Below are 19,206 nucleotides of genomic sequence, written 5' to 3' on the forward strand. Positions count from 1 at the left end.
ATTTGGCAGTGCAGGTTTGTATACAATGCTTATGAAACTCCTATAACTTATTCTTAGTGCAAAAGTAAGAATGGCCAAGTTTGACTGATATAATATGGTATATTTACTAGCCTTCATACTGCAATGGTTTTTCAATTGAAGCAGTATCTAAACATGCAAAACAATGTTTCACTATCTCTGCTTTGATTGGACATACTCTTTGAAAACCTGGATTTATACAGCCTTCCACAAAATTTTTAGGTGAGAATAAATAAGTTCGGCGTATTAAAAGATGCTGCCCAAAAAGATGTATTTGTGATGAAATTTTTGACAAATCAAATTTAAAATATCAAAACAGGTAATTTTTCTCAGCGGTTACTATTCAAAATATATAAGGGTTTCGTTATTTAATATATCCATTGGGTTGAAAAAACTGACGACATTGACAATAAGTTGCATGACTATCAAACTCATAAGTAGGTCCAGCATATAATTTTATAAATAATTTTCTCAGCTTATTTCCAAGTATATTCAAGAATGAAAACAAAGAATTCCGTTTTTAAAATTACTGATGTGGCTAAAAACTCCAAAAAAAAAAAAAAAAAAAAATCCTATATTTCTATAGTGAAATATGCACTTTTATTGATTTCTGAGGCAATCATCCTGAGCTTATCCTACAAGGTGTTGCTAATGATTATTATGTGAATATTCTCATATAGATTTTTTAAATTAATTTCTATTTAAGTTATAAAAAAACTAAGGCTATATATAAAGGTTTTGTCATTTTGCTAAAAGCTACAAATAAGTGAGATTTGTGGGCTAACATTATGGTTTTCAGCAAAACCCACTTTCTAGCAAAACCCATTTTTTAGCAAAGACCCAGTGGGTTTTTGTAGGCGGGCCTGTACTTCATACACATTAGGATAACATTCATTCTTCCATGCAAAGAAATTGTATTAAAGCTGGTATATTTATATTAATGCTGGTATATTTATATTAATGCTGGTATATTTATATTAATGCTGGTATATTTATATTAAAGCTGGTATATTTGTATTAAAGCTTGTATATATATTTCTATTTGAAAAAATAAATATAAAAAACCCTAAGGCTATAGAGGGTAAATTGATTTGCTAAAGACTGAGATTTGTGGACTGATAAATGATTCTTAGCAAAAACCCAGTGGGTTTTTGTAGGTGGGCCTGTACTTTGTATATGTGAGGACAATTTATTCTCCCATTCAAAGAAATTACATTCAGCTATATAACATTAATTTCTGTTAAAAAAAAATAACTAAGGCTTAAAATCAAAAGGTAAAGTTGTTTTGCTAATGATAAATGTAAGTGGGATTTTGTATGAAAAAACTCACTTTTAAGCAAAAACCTGGCGGCTTTTTATGGGTGGGGCCCAATTTGCCAACCTTGATGGTAACCCTTCAAGGAAGGGGCCCCCTTCTATAAAGTTTGCCTTGGGGCTTAGAGAAGGCATGCTACGGCCCTGGGGGAAGGAGTTGCAGTGCTGGGGCCTGGGTGGGCCTCATGATTATGAGATCTGCTACTGTGATTTTCGATAGTAAATATGTAAACTGGCAGGTTGGTAATTTCAGCCAGATAGGAGCTTCTAAACATTTTCCCAAGGGTTCAAAGATGCTCATGAGACGTCCCTGGCATTGGGAGTTCTGTCCCAATCTGTGTGTTCCTAGAGCAGAAACATTGGTAGGCTCCACCCCAGCAAAGTCATTGTACAGTATTAAGAAAAAATTAGTTTAGGGCCCCATGCTGGCTGGAGCTTTGCTAGTCACCTCCCTTGGTGGATGGGTAGTAAATGTGAAGAGCACAAGAGAAAGAGAAGAGAAGCAATCAGACCCGTAATATTAAAAAAAAAAAAATTTCACATGACACAAACAAAAAACAACCAGTCAATTCTGGCCAGTTCTGGTTTTATGACCAGTTCTTTCCTCTAGGGCTGGTGTGCAGCCTCTACTGAATTCCCATTTCCAGATGGTGCAGAGAGGTAGAATAAAATTGATTATGATTAAAAGTATATTCATAGCTTAAAGGAAAAAGTGTGGTTATATTAATCGGTTTGGCTGACAAAAAACAACTAACTTATAGGAAATGTTGCTAATGATGTGTGTTTTATATGCTAATGAGGTTACTTCTGTTATTTTTGTGACAGGTCAAGGCTCTCCGCTCTGTTTCCTACCACTAATGTGAATGAAAATGATGTCAATCAGAGTCTGACATATGTTGCACCAAAGCAACCTAAGAAGAATGGTTATACACTTTCATCACTACTCTTATTTTTTTTTATCCTTACTCCATTCAGAAATCATGATTTTGCATTCTTAACTATTATTATAAGCTTTGTTGTTCTTTTCTTTCACGTTCAGCTGCAGAGAATCCCTTAAATGCTGGCAGCAAAAACTTGGCATTGCTTCATGTAGTTTCGGCCTATACTTACAAGCTGTGAGTTTCTGCCCATTTACCTGTATTTTTTTGCTTTGGTATAATTTTTTCCCCATTGTTTCCTACTGGGTGATGTACTTTTGCTTATGACATACTTTTGCTTAATTACAGCGAAGGAGGCAAATATGTAAATGCTGGAAAACTTGGTGTTGCTGTGCTTGGTAATAAAGATGCAGCTGTTGTAAGTATTTATTATATATGAAGATTGGTTTAAAAACGTCCATGCAAATTCGATATAATGGCACTAGTATGTTTATTTTTCACCACTGGTAACTTTTGGACATCATCACACTGAATTTCAGTTAGTTGGATTCTATTATTACTTGTTCCGTTTTCATTTGAATTGATAGTATCCGAACGGATGAGAGAATATTTTTTGTCTTTTTAAAGGAAAAACGACATTTGAGAGCAAAGCTGAGTGAAACAAACATGGTCCCATTTTTCTAGATCCAGATCTCCAGAATTATTTATTATGAAATTATTTTTATATCCTTGCAAAAATTATTTTTTATATGAATAAAAAACATCCAAATTAAATTTGTAAATTATGTTATCTTCTAACATGTTTCAGTGTGATACCTGGGAAACAGATTTTTAAATACTTGCCAAATGATAAATTACAAATGATGAGTGTAGGTTATGCATTAGGGTGGCCATTATTTTTAAATTTTTAAGAAGTTCGGCTCTTCCCCCCATCTTGTTTTAATAATAAAAAAATTTTTTTTAGCTAAATCGGATGACTATTAGGTGACCCTGAACCATGCATGTTGCAGTTAGAACATAGTGCCACTGTGGTGGTCAAGGGGTCATAGTGACGGACTTGCATCGTGGGGACCTGGGTTCAAACCCCATCATTGCCATAGTGGTGGTCAGCTGAAGTTGGTTTTCTGTGGTTATCCTAACTTTGAGGTGCAAATGCGAGCCGATCGCCCGTTAAAGTCTTGCCTCATAGATCAGCAGGCCTACAAACAGTACAAGTATTCAGTCATTACACTTCACTCACTTCACTTCTGAAATATAGATGGCAGCACTGAAAAATCAAATGCAGCACTAGATACATGCTCAGACTGTGAGGTACACACACTTATACTTCTGGCACAACTCACCAGGTATTAAATTGCCCATGGCAATTAGTGCCCAAGCACTGAGTTGTGCTTGGTTCAGAAAAAAAATTGAAACATTGTAAGCAATGCTAATTCCCTATACAGAATGAGTAATTCTGTTCAAAATTGGTATACTTTTCTCTATCTCAACCATTTTTTTTCCTTCTTAGAGAAATTAATTTCCTTCTTGAGGACACATATCCAGGCAATCCTAGCAATTGTTTGAAAACATTCTGAATCCTAGACAACGATCTGTGAAACAAATCATGGCCAGAGACAGTAAAAAAAATACCCAACTGTTACTAACTTCTCTTTTAAGAGGAAAAAAATGTTCAACGTTATATTATGTTTTGATTCAACAAAAGTAATGAAGCATTACATATGAGGAATTAACATTGCTTACTATGTTCTTGAGGGTCGCCTAGCAGTTACTCGATTGAGCTAAAATTTTGCACAGATCATTTTTTGTGGTTTTTTTGTTGATTGGAACAGGATTAGGGGGGTGGGAGCAACGAAATTTTAATGTTCTGAAAATTGCCTACAGCTAAGGGTCATCCTATTATGCATAGCATACATTTATCAGGGATGCATAGCCTTCGGCCTGCAGGTCAAATGTGGCCCGGTCAAGAGGTTCTTTCTTTCATGAAAATATGGGAAATTGGGATCCATACGAGAGATTTTGAATTATTGCCAAAAAAATTTCAAAGGTGAGTAAAATTGTATTAAAATGTAATTCATCAAAAGAAAACTCTTTTTTTCTTTTTTTTTTGTCAAATATGTGAATGAGACTACCTATATTTCATAGGACATTCCTCGTATTTTCTTGTAATTTTGGCTGTTCCCACTTTTGTTTTTTAAATTTTTTTTTTTCTTGTATTTTCAACAAAGCTTGCTTGAATTTTTATTTTTTTGCTGAAATCAATGATGAGAGATATTTTTTCAACATATAAATTATATTATGACAACTATGACTGTGAATATTTATACAGTGAAACCTTTATATAATGATATTCTGCAAGTCAAGAAAAAATATTGTTGTAGAGTGGTTATCACGCGCGGTTACATTGAGAGGCAACATTGTTATCATGTGCCGACAAATTTATGCTGTTGGCATCTTTTTAAATCTGTGTTGCTAGTATCCTCAGACAACGTGCTTTAAAGTATTTGATTGATTAGTTGGTTAATGAAATTCAGATTCATTGCCCCTGTAAAGAAGTTTACCACAAGGCTGTACAAATCCCAGGCACCAGGCCGCTGTGGTGATCAAAAAATTGGAATTAGCACCTAATATTTTTCATGTACAATAACTTAATTGAAGTTGCAGAACAGCACAGAATATTATCAAAAATTATGACCAGCATGTAAAAGAGGTCCCCAAGTCCTGGATAAGTAAAAAAAAAGTACTATTTTGAATTGATTTTCTTGGGAAGAGAAAGTCGCTTGGCGCCTAAATTTCTTTTGCTATTTGTTTAGCCTTGGTTTACCATATTGCACTTTTGTGTCTGTCAGAGAAAGTGTGCCCGAGTGACGCAGTGGTAAAGATGATCGTCTTCCACTATGAAGGTTACCATCAAGGTCCATGGGTTTGAATCCAGGCATAGAACATTAGAAGCAAGTTCTTTACCTACCAAGCCTAAGGCGACCACCGATGGATGGAACCTTCATTTCCCACCCAACTCAACTGATTGGAAATTGCCATATGGCAATATATGACCGGAGTTGGTTTGCTGAATGAAAAATTATAAAAATTGGAATAGTCCAAATTACAGGAATGTCCTGTGAAATATGGGTCACATGGTCACATATGTAACTGTTTCTGACCTGTGGATTGAAATGGCCGTGACATTAAGGGTGGTTTCTTAGATTTAATTTTTTAGTCACAATTTAATCTTTGTTTGTTAACATTTGCAAGAAATACACATAATTCGGATATCATAAATATGTTAGGACCACACACAACCTACACTTACAACATGCACGTACCGATTGGTTAGAAATTCCTCAGAGGAATGTGTATGAGGTGCATGTACAGTTAAATGATATTTAGTTGAAAAAAAATTATTTGCTTTTGTGAATCACTTTTTTTTAAACAATATTTTTTGTTTTGCTACAGTACAAATTGCTATTATACAAGGGGAAGTCGCAGCATGTTGCAATGTGCACTATCACGGTTGATTTCCAGTTTTGTGTGAGTATTATCTGGTTTGCAACAATCCTCTAAGCATTTTGATTTAATATAAATTTTCAATTATGCATATAAGAAACTGTGAACAGAATGTAGCTAAGTAAACCAGGATATTGTTTTGCCTCACTCTTGTAAATTTTGTTTATTAAAACTATCATTTAGCTCTAGAGATACAATTATTACTGCACCTGTACCTAACACTCCACTTCTGGTAAATTGTGTCTCCAGCATAAGCTGATAGATTCTTAACTGTTCTGTTATTTCGAATCTTATTTTAAATGGGAAAAAAATATTTCAAATACATGATGCATGTTTATATTTGTTCTTAATTTTTCTTTGAAATATTGCAACATCTCAGATATTATTACAGTGATGCAATTGTCAAGTATATTTTGGTGGTGCAGTAAAAGTTTTGTTAATAAATTGAATTTTTAACCCTTTTGCTCTCATGCTCAAAAAGGAAAAGCCAATATATCAGCATCTTGAGCGACAGAGTTGATATAAAGACTCTTGAAAAATATGGTAGGACCTGCATGATTAAAGTTTTAGAATCTTTGAGAATGTGGTTTCGACAAAAAAAAAAACATAATTAATTATGTAGTCACAAAAAAACCCAATAAAATTGTGTATGCCAGAGGTAAAGGGTAGTACGGGGGTGACCAAACTTTTTCAAAGCCGTGTCACAATCATGATTATTTTTGATGCATGTGCAAACTGTGACGTGACCACAGAAAATGATTGCTACCGCAGGGAGTCCCACACTGAGGGAGTTAGTGCACCAACCTCTCAGTGAGTATAAAAAGCTACTGTTTGGAATTAGCAATAAATTTTAGGTCTCGGCCTAATTAGCCCTCTTGTGCAAAAAATGACCGTGGTATGATAAAAATGATTTGATGCATGTACCTCTGTTCCTGCAAAATATTGTTCGGCTGTTCTCTTATTTTCATAGCAATGTTCAGTTTGTCACGCTTTTGAGTTTTACATTGTTTTCATTTTCATTATAAATTTGATTTCTACAATGTAGATTATATATCAAGGAAACAGTTATTTTCCGGATATTATGCTGAGGTGAGCTCGGAAAGAAAAGTCATCACGTATCCGCCGGGACTCGAACCCAGGCCCTCTTGCATACCGGGCAAGCATGCTGCCATCTACACCACTGGAGACACATGAATCTGCCTTCCTAATTTCACGCACTGTGACGTGAGGCGCTGAAGTAGAGGCATTAGTAGCCTCTCTTAACTTCAGGAAATGGCCCCCGGGTGGACGGTTTAGAGAGATATAGATGGCTTTTTTCTCAGCCAGAGATATCAAGGAAACAGTTATTTTCCGGATATTATGATGAGGTGAGCTCGAAAAGAAAAGTCATCACGTCTCTGCCGGGACTCGAACCCAGGCCCTCTTGCATACCGCCCGGTACATATACAATGTAGTTGTATTATACAGTGCATGTTCCCCATGTAGATGATCCTTAATTTCATACATATAGGAGGTCCAGCAACTATGCCCAAAGTTGAAAAACAGAACAGAAATGCATTGAATAGAAAGTCATCACATAATTATTATTTTAAAAGTGTCAACCATACTAAATGTAGGTTTGGAATCCTAGAAGACCATCATTCATAAGAAAAGGATTGTTTAAGAGTTGGGGAGAATTTCTTTGATTGAAAAAATAGAATAGAATTTCTTTAATTTTTCAAAAGCATTCATGTGCCATTCTTGATACCATAGCCATTTGTGACACACGTGCCACAGGTTGGCTATCCCTGGGGTGGTATGTCCATTTTTGTCAATATTAGGATAACAATTAATTTAGCATGCAGGCTCCCAATGTAAAATGCGCCTGGAAAAAGGATGTTTCGTGCAACTCATGATAAGGTTTGTTTGTCCTGTGTAAGATCATGGAGTATAAAAATTGAATTTCATTCTTTATATAATTTTTTTTTTCATTTACTTAGTGTTATCATGCTTCATTTTGACACAACTTTTTATGTACTTCTCTTCAAGATTGAACCCAATAATTATGCCAAGTTTCCTGATGATAAAGGGGACAACTGGTCTGTGATGTTTAGTTCTGAGAAAGAAATGATTAGTTTTTCTAAGCAGGTGAGTTTTTTAGTTATTTAATTTATCTGAATTTGTTAAATTAAAATGGTTGTTTTCTTGGAGCTGGGGAAAGAAAATTTATATTGTTTTCCCATCTATGGATCCCCTATTTATGATTATGGGCTTTTCTATGCTAATACAGTCAACGCTTGTTTTTTTGAACCCATAAAAACTTGATAATTTGTAAAATCAAAAGTTCTTAAATGGGAATGATGATGAAAAATGGGCGGGAAATAAAAAATGAGTTGGTTACTCACAATTATTTGATTTCCAAAAAAAAGCACTTATTTTTGTTTGCTTCATCATAAAACTTTTTGGTGATTTCAGTAATCAATGATTTTAGTTTCCCTTCTTTCCATTCACTGCTGACAGTTGTATCCACAGCTGTACTTTCTCCGCATAGTATCCGAAAAGTCAGGCAATGTCTTTTCTTAAATTTCTGCTGCCATCCATGTGGCCTTTCAAAATCCTCCAAGTTTAACTTTGAGGCAAATAATTTCACGTGTTTCAAAAGGTTTAGGTCAATTTGAATTTTTACCTCTCATTTTCCTCAGTCAAGCAATAAGTTCCTTTTTGAGCTCCAGAAATCTTGTTTTTCTGAAATATTTTTGGGATGGTGGAATGCCACTGGATCCATTGCAGCAGAAACAAGCTTTTTCTGATTGTTGATCAGAGTATACAATACACTTTTTGGAATAACTGTACGTTTTGACAATTTCTGTCTTAGTAAGATTTCACACATAAATTAATTTTTTTTTTTTTTTTTCGTTTACTTTCAAGCACAATTTTTACTATTTTATTGCAAAGAGGAAAGTAGACGAACAGCATGTATACCATTTCTCAAATCGCTTATTTATTCAATCATAATGCACAAATGGTGAATTATGTTGTTAATGCATTTTCACTTCATGGTCAACCCTGCGAACTATCAAATGTAGAATATTTTCCTGTTCAAAATGTTGTTCATGTAGTAAATGTATTCAGAGGGTGCTGTAAAATGGAAAGAAATCTTGTATCCAGGCAATTTCAATTCTTTTATTTTAAAGCCTATGACCAGGTTCTTTCATTATTCAAAGTCATGTAACTTTAAATTTTTGTTACTGGCACAGATCCCTGTTTACAATAAAACCCCTCTTACCAGTCACCCCTCAGATGCGGTTACTCCCTGGTTTATGGCCTATTAAAAATTTCGTGACAAAAAGCCTATTTAAATATTATATTTCGAACCCTTGCTTGACAGTCAGTCTGAGGTACAATCACAAACATCAGTTTCATTGGACTAAAAACCGTATACTGACACCATAATTTTTAATTTTGGTTCAAATTATACTAGATGAGAGTATAAGTTCTGATATTGGATCTACTTTTTTGCTACTTTTGAATTGGCTTGAAGTTTTTGTAGATGCTTGGCAACTCTGTCAGTTTATAATCTGAAATCACGTGTGGCTGGTTGTGCTTGTATGCTTTGCACATGATTCCATGCTGTTAAATATGGCCAGATTTAGTAATCACCACTCTCTATCACTAAGAGGAAAAAATTTGTCATTGAATTCAGTTATTTGTGACAGTATCAGCAGAAGATTGTGCTCCTGTAGATGATAATGTGAGAATAGAAGATAATACCACCAAATTATCTGACGTAGTTAAGAAATTAGAAATGTCTGAGTCATTTGAAGAAGATGGTATGGAAGAACTAGAATGCACACAAGAAAGCATTATCAAAAACTATTTGGACACTTTTAAAGTACTTGACAGATTAAATGTTTTTCTTCCTGTAAACACAATGGTGGAAAGGCATTGGATTTAGTCTCTCAGCTTAATTTTTATGAAGCTGGAATACTCTGCAAATCCCAACCAACTCCCACCACTTAATTGATCAGTTTTTCCCAAAAGATGTAAATTCAGTATGCAAACTTTGTATAATATTTTTTATAATTTTTATTGGGTATTTGTGAATAATTAATTACTTTAATGTGACTTTAAATGCATCTCATATTGTCAGAATTTTGTTAATTTTCAAATAATAAACCATTTCATTTATTTTTATTACTGTATTTTACAGTTTCAACAGGAACCCCTTCTGTTATGGACAAATTTTTTTTTTGTCCTGCAAGTGTCTATAAAAGAGGGGTTTTACTGTACTCGGAATGAACAAGAACTAACTTAATGAGATTTTTTTAAAACATTTTTTCTCCCTTTCTCGCACAGGTTGCCCTTGCCAAAGCAAATTCTTGTGGTAAGGTTCCTTCACAGCTGATCGTGCAAAATCTTGTTGCTGGTGATGGCCATAGTATCAAAATCGGAGATTATGTAGATTTGGTATACACAGGATGGTTGTTCAAAAATGGTGGTTTTGGAGAAGTGAGTTTGTTTTTTTATTCTCAGAATATGTCATCAATTCAGTATCATACTAAGTTGTAAATTTATCATTGATAGAATATATAGTTTTCCAACATTATAAATTAATGACTTGTATTTAGCTGTGGTGCCTTTAGCTACTTATCTAGAGGCTATTGTTTTTTAATAAATTACCTTGGCAAAGAAATAAGTTTATTGTAAGCATGTTATATTGTAATTAACATAATTGTTGAGTAGGGTTGCATGAAAGATAAAACTATACGTGATTCAATCAAATTTTTTGTAGCAATGAACATTTAATTTGGATGTGTTTACAATTAGGGATATCATGGTACATTTCATTCTGAAAGAATATAGTGATACCTTGGCTAACAAAGCTAATTCGTTCCAGGATCACATCATTAGCTAAAATGGGATTTTCCATAGGCTTATATGGAAAAATAATTTCATTCGTTCTAGGAACTGCCCAAAATCTCAAAGTAATTTTCACTAAGAAGCAGTGTAAAAAAAAAACACTGATTGTAGGCTGATAACTGCACAATTGGATGAATGAGTCTCTAATGAAAGAAGATAAGATGCAGAAAAGATTTTATTATACACTATGTGAATACTATGAATTCAGGTTTGTGAGCCATAGTCAAAGAAAAAATTGTGTGAGGTGTTGTGTTGTGGGATATAATCTGCTTATTTCTCTTTCACACTAATTGCAGATGAAAAACATTAGTTCCTATATAGAATGTCCAAGATTGTTCGCTTTGGTAGTAAGAGTCTCTCAGTATCCACACTGAAAGCATTCAAGTTTAAGGCTTTTTTTAAATACATTTTTTCTTAGCTCTAATCATTCATTCCACATGAAATATCTCAAAATCTTTCTTAAAGATAAAGAGAGATTTATCCAGAAAGGAATGTTGTGGTGAAAATGAACTAATCTGGCTCAGGTGAGAGACATTCATTAGATTCATTTTGATTATCACGAAAATTCAGCACACAACATGGCTTTTAGTTAGCACATGCATCCACATATCAACTAAAATGTTTGTCAGCTGAATCTGTATTCATTAGCAGAAGCAGAAAAATGAAGGAAAAAAAATCTTCATTAGTCAAAAAGTCTGTAAGCTGAGGTATCATTGTACTATTGAATTCATTTGAGTGTAATTTTTCTGCATATTTTCTTTTTGTTCTTTTGATTAAATGCTGAAAATAATTAGCTGTATTAGTCTGTTAATTTTACATTGCAGGAATTTGATGAGAACATTAGAAAAGAAAAACCATTCTTAGTTCACTTAGGAAAAACCAAAGTGGTTAAGGTGAGGGTACAATAAATTTTTTGATCTCCACAAAATTGCAAATCATATTTCTTTGTAGAGGTAAACTTTACCCAATCTTTTTTTTCTGCCGTGGCTTTTTTTTTTTGCTATCTCTCATTCACCATGTCTTTATTTTTAGGGTTTATTAGAGGGCCTTGTGGGCGTGAAGAAAAACATGCGTCGTCTCCTCATAATACCCTCTAATTTGGCATATGGTTCTGAAGGAATATCGAATCTAGTCCCTCCAGATTCAACCCTCATCTATGAGATATATGTCAGAAAGGTATAAAATATATGCAAACGCATCATTATTCAGTATTATTGATCAAATAATCCATTTCATTAAAACATTGAGAGTATCATGTGTATTTAATGAATATTAAACATTACTTGCATTGATATTTATCTTATTGGATTTTTTTCTATCAATTAAAATAGATAAAATTATCCAGAGACCCATCAGGATCTCCTAGTCCAAGCAGAAAAGCATCTGATGTAAAGCCTGAAGTCCCTCCAAGAACACAGTCCATGAGGTGAGCTTTCAGCAGCCTTGGTTGATATTATTAATTGAATCATCATCCGACTATATAGTCTAGTGATTGATATATTGTATAATAATTAATGCTGATATGGAAAAAAAATTGTGTTGCAGTGAAGATACCATTCGAACTAGAGGAGCTTCAATTTCTGAACAATTAACTCAAGTGAGTTTCAATTTGAGTTTTAATCTATGAGTACTTGAGAATTTAAGATAAGAAAAAAAAGATAACTTTTGTCGATATTTTAGTCATTAATAAAATTTATTCTGTGTCATTAACTTCCAATTTAGTACAGTGCATTCAGTTCAAAATTTTATTTCACTATGTAATATAGTTTTCTGGTGGATACAATTGTAGATTAAATTCAATGTATTATATAGATTTTTCCGATAAAATATATTCACATCCAGTATCAAAATTAATCTTTCAGTGAACCTGACAGATATATAAATATTTTATATTAAAACTTTTGGACCAAACAAGAGATTTCACTGATCTGATGCCAATCCTTTGATGAAATTGTACCTGAATTGTACCCATTAAAATTTTATGGGTGATTTAAGCACAATATAAAACAAATTAGTCAAATTACATTTATAAATTTATTTTCTGAATGCTTTGATTGTGTAACCTGTATGTTAAATACCGTAAACCTGTATATTTTACACTTGAAAATACAAGTAAATTTTTGAAGTTCCCATGGTGTAGATTTTTTTATTTGTCTTCTGTTCTCATTGATTTCGATTCCTTTTTTCTTCTGCTTCGAAGCTGTCAGAATTATCGTGGAATGCTCAGTGAAATCATTATATTCTAACTAGCCTGGGTCTTCCAAGGATTATGTTGATTAGAAAGAAAAATGGGGTCTGTATATACATCAACAAGAGCTGAATAAAGAGGACAAACCATGTTGTTTAATGATTTTGCCACAAGAGGATTTTTAACTGCAAAAGATTGGAAAACCGAGTTGGTTTTCTTGCTCTTTTTTCTCCTCCCAAGGAGGATAGAAGAAATAAATGTGATTGGGGGGGGGGATGCTAAAGAAATATGAATCCAAGAGATATGTGCTTCAAACTGTTCAGCATTTTGTTTGAAATTATTTAAATTCTGTATTTTATGTGCTAAAACTATAACATGGTATAGAATTTACTGAAGTAATTGTCATCTGTTTGTTCTGCATTTATTTTTGCATCACTACTGCTGGTAGTTTAATCACCAAAAGTAATGTCTCTAGCATGAATTATATTTCTCCTTGGTTTGAAAATCATGTTTATAAACATTGAGTTTTTCTGAAAAACATTGTGGTTTCTGAAGAACCATAGCATTCAAGAAAATGCAACTGATAAGCTTATTAGTTACATTTGTCAATTTTTATAAAACTTTTATAGCCTAATACCAGCCTTGGGTAAGTCATTTTAAAATAATTGAATTTTTTTGTAAGTTTCATTAAATTCATACACTGTTGCTACAGGAGAAAATACCCTTTTTTCATGAAATATGTAAAAAAATAAATAAATTATATTTCACACAAAACTTACCCTTTTTTAAGTAATACTACAATTTTTTTAAGTTTATTGTAAATATTATAGAGTCCAAGAAAAGATAATGCAAAGATTATTTCTCGAATGGCAAAGATGGGATTACCAACACTGCCTATGAGCAACAACACTGTAGCATCAATCCAATCAAGCAGCGATTCTGAGCCAGAAGTGTGTTTCTATGTTATCAGTAATTTGGTTTTTCTATATTATGGTTTGATTGATCAATAAGTAATAATTATATTCAATGTTTTATTGATTTTTTTCCTTCTTTTAATTTCAGAAAGAACCAGAGCAACCCAGTAAGAGAAAGGAGAGCACTTCCACCCCAAATGTTACAAATAATCAAGTCCAGGTTAGTTTGGCAACCCAGTATTCAATAAAATATATAGGGTTATATTATGAAAGATATAGGGATGTGTTTAGAGTTATGATAATTTTTTTTCTAGATGAAAAATTGTAAATATTTTTTTTTGCTGCAGTATTATTTTAGATTAGTTATTGAAGAGTGAATATGTCATTTATAGCATCCAATCTCATACCTTTCCATCAATGCTCAAAAGCTTTTACAATTCTGTTCAACTGATGCACACAAACACTCTGATATTGATATTGAGAAAATATTTAGTACTTTGTAGAACTTATTTTTCAAAATTCAATTTGGTTCAACTTAAAGGTTATGATGCAGTTGAATTTTAATTCTTAAGGCAAGTGTGTCCAACTGTTAACATAGCGTGGGTTACATTTGACATTTTAATGAGCCCTGAAGGCTACTAAGCTCAATTGGTGGTAAATTTCTGTATGGGGATATAGCTGCCATGTAGGCATCATACTGGACTCTCATTTTAGGATCCAGGTTCAAACCCTGTTGGCGGTACAGTGGTTTTCTGTTAAATCACCGATTTTGAGACAAGAATGTTAGCCGGTCTCACATTTGAAAAAGTCTTTTTGCAGAGAGCTGGCAGACCTACAACATGATACTTATGCAACATAAAAATTTGAGCATTTACCACCTTCACTTCAAAATATGGAAGCCAGGTGGCAGCACCAGCAAGAACATGAAACAAGCGCAGCTCCAACATTAATACATTAGTGGTCACATATACACTCAGAATACACATTCCGGCACTAATTCATTAGAAATTCCACAGAGAAATGTGTACGAGATGTTTGTATGGTTAAGCAGTAGTAGTAGTATGGTGATATGACTGGAGCTGGTGGGTGCAGTGAAAAGAAAAGGCCCAATAAGCTGTATTACACACATTACTAAAGATCTCTTTAATCCATTAGTGGGTCACAAACCATGCATTGAAGAGCCCTGTCTCAAGAGATGCATAGAATGTTGGGGTTGAATGAAAACACGCATTCATAAATATTTATGTTCACTCTCACTTCTAACAAATTCTTCATTTGATCATAATTATGTACAGTTATGCAATTTTTTTCTTTACTGATGTATTTTCACACTTGATTGAAGCTGCAAGAAGATTATGAAGTGTTTTTCTTTCTTTTATCTCCCTCTCCTCTTTTCCAGAAAGATGTTGAAAGCAGAGAAACCTTGCATGGTAATAGGAGGCGAAATCTTTCAGCTCCAAAACAATCTACAAGTCCTCAAATACAGGTTCAGTTGTTTTTAATCCAATTGGAAGTTTATGTTTACTGTTTAAATTTAGGCCATGTGTTACATAAGGTTTTTCTTTTTCCTAACTCTAAGGCAGCGCTGGACAAAACAAAATCTATGCACCAAAACAATTTTTTAGGTGCTAAAAAAATTTTCACCCAAAGAAAAATGTCCAAAATAATGCTTCTTTTAATGTTTTCAGGGCATAGTAACGTTCTTTCATGTTGGCAGATATGCTGCTATAAATTCAAAACATTTTGTGCTGCTCTCAACCTGCACTTTAGTAACTACACAAAGAAAATTTTAGGTGCCAATACCAAATTTATTCGCCATGGTGACCTGGCACTTGTCCAGCCCTGCTCTAAGGTATATAAAAAAAAATCATGATATGGAGTTATCTCAGTAGCAGAAATTCATTTTCTCCTCAATACCAGTGTTAATAACTTATATTTTTATAAATGGCTAAGCTCTTTCTATTTTTGACATTTGAATCATGTTAAACATACTCATATAAAGCTTTTATAGAAGAAAAGTATAATATTTTGGGGTAATTAGTCTTTTTTTGTAATTGAGAGGTAATTATTTATTCACTCAATGTTTTGGTTACTCCTACGTATGCAGTTATTAAATGTAGCGTAATTATAGTAAGATCTTGTTTTTATTCAACCTAATACTTTAGTGCTGAACAATAAAAAAAACAAAAAGAATTTCTAGTGGAAACTGAATCTATCAGAAAGATGTGCATTGTGCTGATTTTTCTTCTCTTTCACATTATTCATATTCAAAGGTTTTTTTTTGTTTTTTTAATAAAAATGCGTGAAAGATGCATTCAAATAAAAAATTTTCTTTTCAGCCTCTGCAAGTCACAAATATGCCATATGCTTCTTATCCAACAGCATATCCCATGGAGTCCATTCCATTTATACACCAATCTTTACAACCACACGCAATCACTCCTCTGATGCCTCCAGTCGTCTCAAATGTTCTTGACAATCACATTCCGCTTCTTGTGACAGAAACTCGCACTCAGAACACTGAAGTTCGACTGGCTCTTGGTAAAATCAGTGACAAAGTAGATACACTCTTACAAAAAGTATGCCAAATCGTTTTTTAGGGCTTGCCATGATTTTTGTTTTTCAATATCTCAAGTTTTTTCTTATAGTATTTAATGCTGTTGTTTTCATTTCGATTTAGCTAGATGAGGGCAAGTACCGAAGTGAGAGCATGTCATCAGCATACCCTAGACAAGTGCCTTATATGGAAGGATCAGTATTAATGCACAACGTAGAACGCATCGTCAGTGTATGTTTTGTTCTTCACATAACTTTTTAACATTTTTTTCTTCTATATCCGTTAACATGACTTAAATCTTGACCAAATATTTTATGAACAGAAATCACCTCTCAACAAAGAGTTTGTCTCAAAATCACACATTGAGATAAATCTTATTTTATATATAATTTTTATTAATTATACTAATTCTTTTGCCATATGAATTTCAGTATGAGTGATCATCTTTGTCATGCCCTTTCATGTTGATGTTGAGCTTAAAATGCTCTGTTGTAATCATTAAATTTCTCTCAGAAGGTGGCTATCAGTGGCTATTGAAGTTTGCAATGGGCTGCTTTATAAATATAAATTTAAAAAAAAAATCTTGTACCTTAAATGCATTCTCAAATTCAAAACATTTGGTGAAATATTTGATTCAAGATATATAGACCAGTTAAAAAAAATGTTTTATAAAGTGCCTGAAATATTTATTTGTCCATGTAAAATCAATACAGAGAAATCTCAATATAATAATACTCTGCACTCTCTGGACCAAAAAAAAAAAATAATTGTAGGGGGAATTATCATTATATATCGACAGGCAGCTGTTTAACATAAGACTATAGGCATTTCCAAACAAGACTTTAAAAAATTATTGTTGTAGAGGGATTTGTTGCTATATTTAGTGTGGTTGTAGTGAGGTTTCACTGTATTTGTGATTCAGATATTTCCTATTTCAATAACCTATATTCACTTGAACTTCTTTTGAATCTTTTTTGAAAAAAAAATCTTCTGAAGAATTTTCTTTATCAAAAAAGGGATTTTCCTTGAAATGTTTTCATCAGGAAGCATACCATGAAAACGGTATTAAGTTGGAAAACGTATTTGAAATTTTACCAGCCAAATTAAGATTTGAATTGATTTTCTTAATTTTTTTCCGTGTTATTCCCCCCCACCCCCCTCTTGATCCTTTAGTTTTTAGAGGTATGAACCATAAAAGTCATGAAAGAAAATTTCTTGTATGTTTTCTGGACTTGCCCATGTCCATAGAAACAACATTAAAATCAAAACAAGAAAAATTAAATTTTATTCTTTCGTAAAAATAGGTGATTTTAAAAGATTTAAATTTATGGCATTCGTGCTCAAATGAATTAAATTTTTGTTTTGAAAATTAAGCTTGGAATTTTACATGTTCAAGAACAAAAAATCAAATGATTTTGTGTGAGAAAAATACTTTTTAATTAACAATGTTCCCAATTGGGAACATCGGCAATTAAAAGGTTAATGGGAATGAAAATCAAGACTGGAAATAAGACTTCTTAAACATCTTAAACAGGACATTTTTATGCGGAAATCTCAACTGTACTTCATTTTCCTTTAACAGAAAAAATATTTTTCGTAATTTTTTTTATGAACTTTACAAACAGGAAAATTCACAACTGAAGATTGATGTTGAGTCAAAAAACTCCAAAATACAGGAGCTGAATGAAAAAATCTGTGATATCTTGCAAAGAAATCAAAGGTAATAGTATTTTCATTTGCAGTGTAATAATGTTCTAATAAAATTTAAGAAAAATTTTTTTGAATTTTTTAATGCAGTTAAAAATTTATATATTTTTTAAATTTAGAAGAGATTTTCCTATGTTTAATTACTAATATGAGGTGAATACTAGTGAGGTGAACACAACTTTCAGCTTACAACTTTTTTGGTGGCATTTACGAGACATCTAGACTAACTTGATGTTTTGCATTTTGGCAGTTATAAGATATAAGGCATCTTTAACCCTTTGAGTGGCATTGACAAGATATCTTGCCTCCTTAAAGACCTCGAATTTTAGTATTGACAAGCCCAGATATTTTGCACAATTGATTTCTCAATGGAACACTTTTCCCTATACCCCTTAGGGGTCATTCAAGCATTACGTCATCATTGATGGGGGGGGGGGGTTTCCGATTTGCTGACTTTTGATGGCAAGGAAGGGAGGGGGGGGGGTTTGGATAATGCATACGTCATCGACCACCCTTTATGAAAATATGAGTTAGGATTCAGAGGGGCAGAGCTGATGACGAAATTTTGCTGACAACAGGGGGGGGGGGGCAGCATTTTGCTGACAAAGGGGGGGGAGGGGGTCAAAAATGGCTAAAAATTTTGCTTATGTAATACTTGAACGGTCCCTTACTTTGCACCTGCTGAAAATCAAAAGAAAGCCTACTTTATTAAAAAAGATATGGCATTTTAAAGGGGGTTTAGTTTAGTAATTTAAAGTATATCAAAAAGTACTAAGGATTAATTTACCTGGTCTTTTTTGAAAGTTTTGTCATCATTATATGCTTACAATAAAAAATATATATGTTGGATAATACATAATAGTGAATATTTTTTCCTTTAACCAGGAAGAAAGCCATAATTCGTTAAGTAGCATTTTGTAAGAGCAGTGTTATGGCACATAATGTAGCATTATACTTTTACTGGGTTGAAACATCTAACTGAATTTTATTAACATATTTAAGGAACTAGTTCTCTCACACTTGTGTCATCATCCAACACCCAACAATGTATGTAAGGGATGTTAAGGGGGTTTAAAAAGTTAAAAGTGGCACTTTAAAGTACCATCAGTAGGGAAGGGGTTATAAAGAATGTAGTTGCCGAATCATATGCAGAGCTTACCTTTTGGGGGAAAGAGTTACAAAAAGTCTCTTCCAGAAATTTATAAAGTTAATATAACTGTCAAAAAT

At 33.1% G+C, this 19,206-nt stretch overlaps 1 protein-coding gene across 6 annotated transcripts in view; it reads left to right on the forward strand.

Moving 5' to 3' along the window:
- Positions 1 to 19,206, forward strand: part of LOC149069938 (FK506-binding protein 15-like) — a 44,323-nt gene that overhangs the window by 4,236 nt on the left and 20,881 nt on the right. For all 6 annotated transcript variants that reach the window (XM_089249976.1, XM_089249970.1, XM_089249971.1 and 3 more), the window contains exons 3-18: positions 2,158 to 2,255; positions 2,372 to 2,447; positions 2,559 to 2,628; positions 5,664 to 5,738; positions 7,743 to 7,841; positions 10,050 to 10,202; positions 11,438 to 11,506; positions 11,646 to 11,789; positions 11,945 to 12,039; positions 12,159 to 12,210; positions 13,632 to 13,751; positions 13,864 to 13,935; positions 15,115 to 15,201; positions 16,055 to 16,294; positions 16,396 to 16,503; positions 17,898 to 17,992. In XM_089249976.1, the coding sequence (XP_089106102.1) occupies positions 2,158 to 2,255; positions 2,372 to 2,447; positions 2,559 to 2,628; positions 5,664 to 5,738; positions 7,743 to 7,841; positions 10,050 to 10,202; positions 11,438 to 11,506; positions 11,646 to 11,789; positions 11,945 to 12,039; positions 12,159 to 12,210; positions 13,632 to 13,751; positions 13,864 to 13,935; positions 15,115 to 15,201; positions 16,055 to 16,294; positions 16,396 to 16,503; positions 17,898 to 17,992 (1,653 nt within the window). The remainder of the gene's footprint in view (positions 1 to 2,157; positions 2,256 to 2,371; positions 2,448 to 2,558; positions 2,629 to 5,663; positions 5,739 to 7,742; positions 7,842 to 10,049; positions 10,203 to 11,437; positions 11,507 to 11,645; positions 11,790 to 11,944; positions 12,040 to 12,158; positions 12,211 to 13,631; positions 13,752 to 13,863; positions 13,936 to 15,114; positions 15,202 to 16,054; positions 16,295 to 16,395; positions 16,504 to 17,897; positions 17,993 to 19,206) is intronic.

The sequence above is a fragment of the Pholcus phalangioides genome, unplaced genomic scaffold (genome assembly GCF_987345545.1).
Source record: "Pholcus phalangioides strain wild (caught in Gottingen) unplaced genomic scaffold, Ppha-v1.0 ptg000022l_1, whole genome shotgun sequence".
Lineage (NCBI taxonomy): Eukaryota > Metazoa > Arthropoda > Arachnida > Araneae > Pholcidae > Pholcus > Pholcus phalangioides.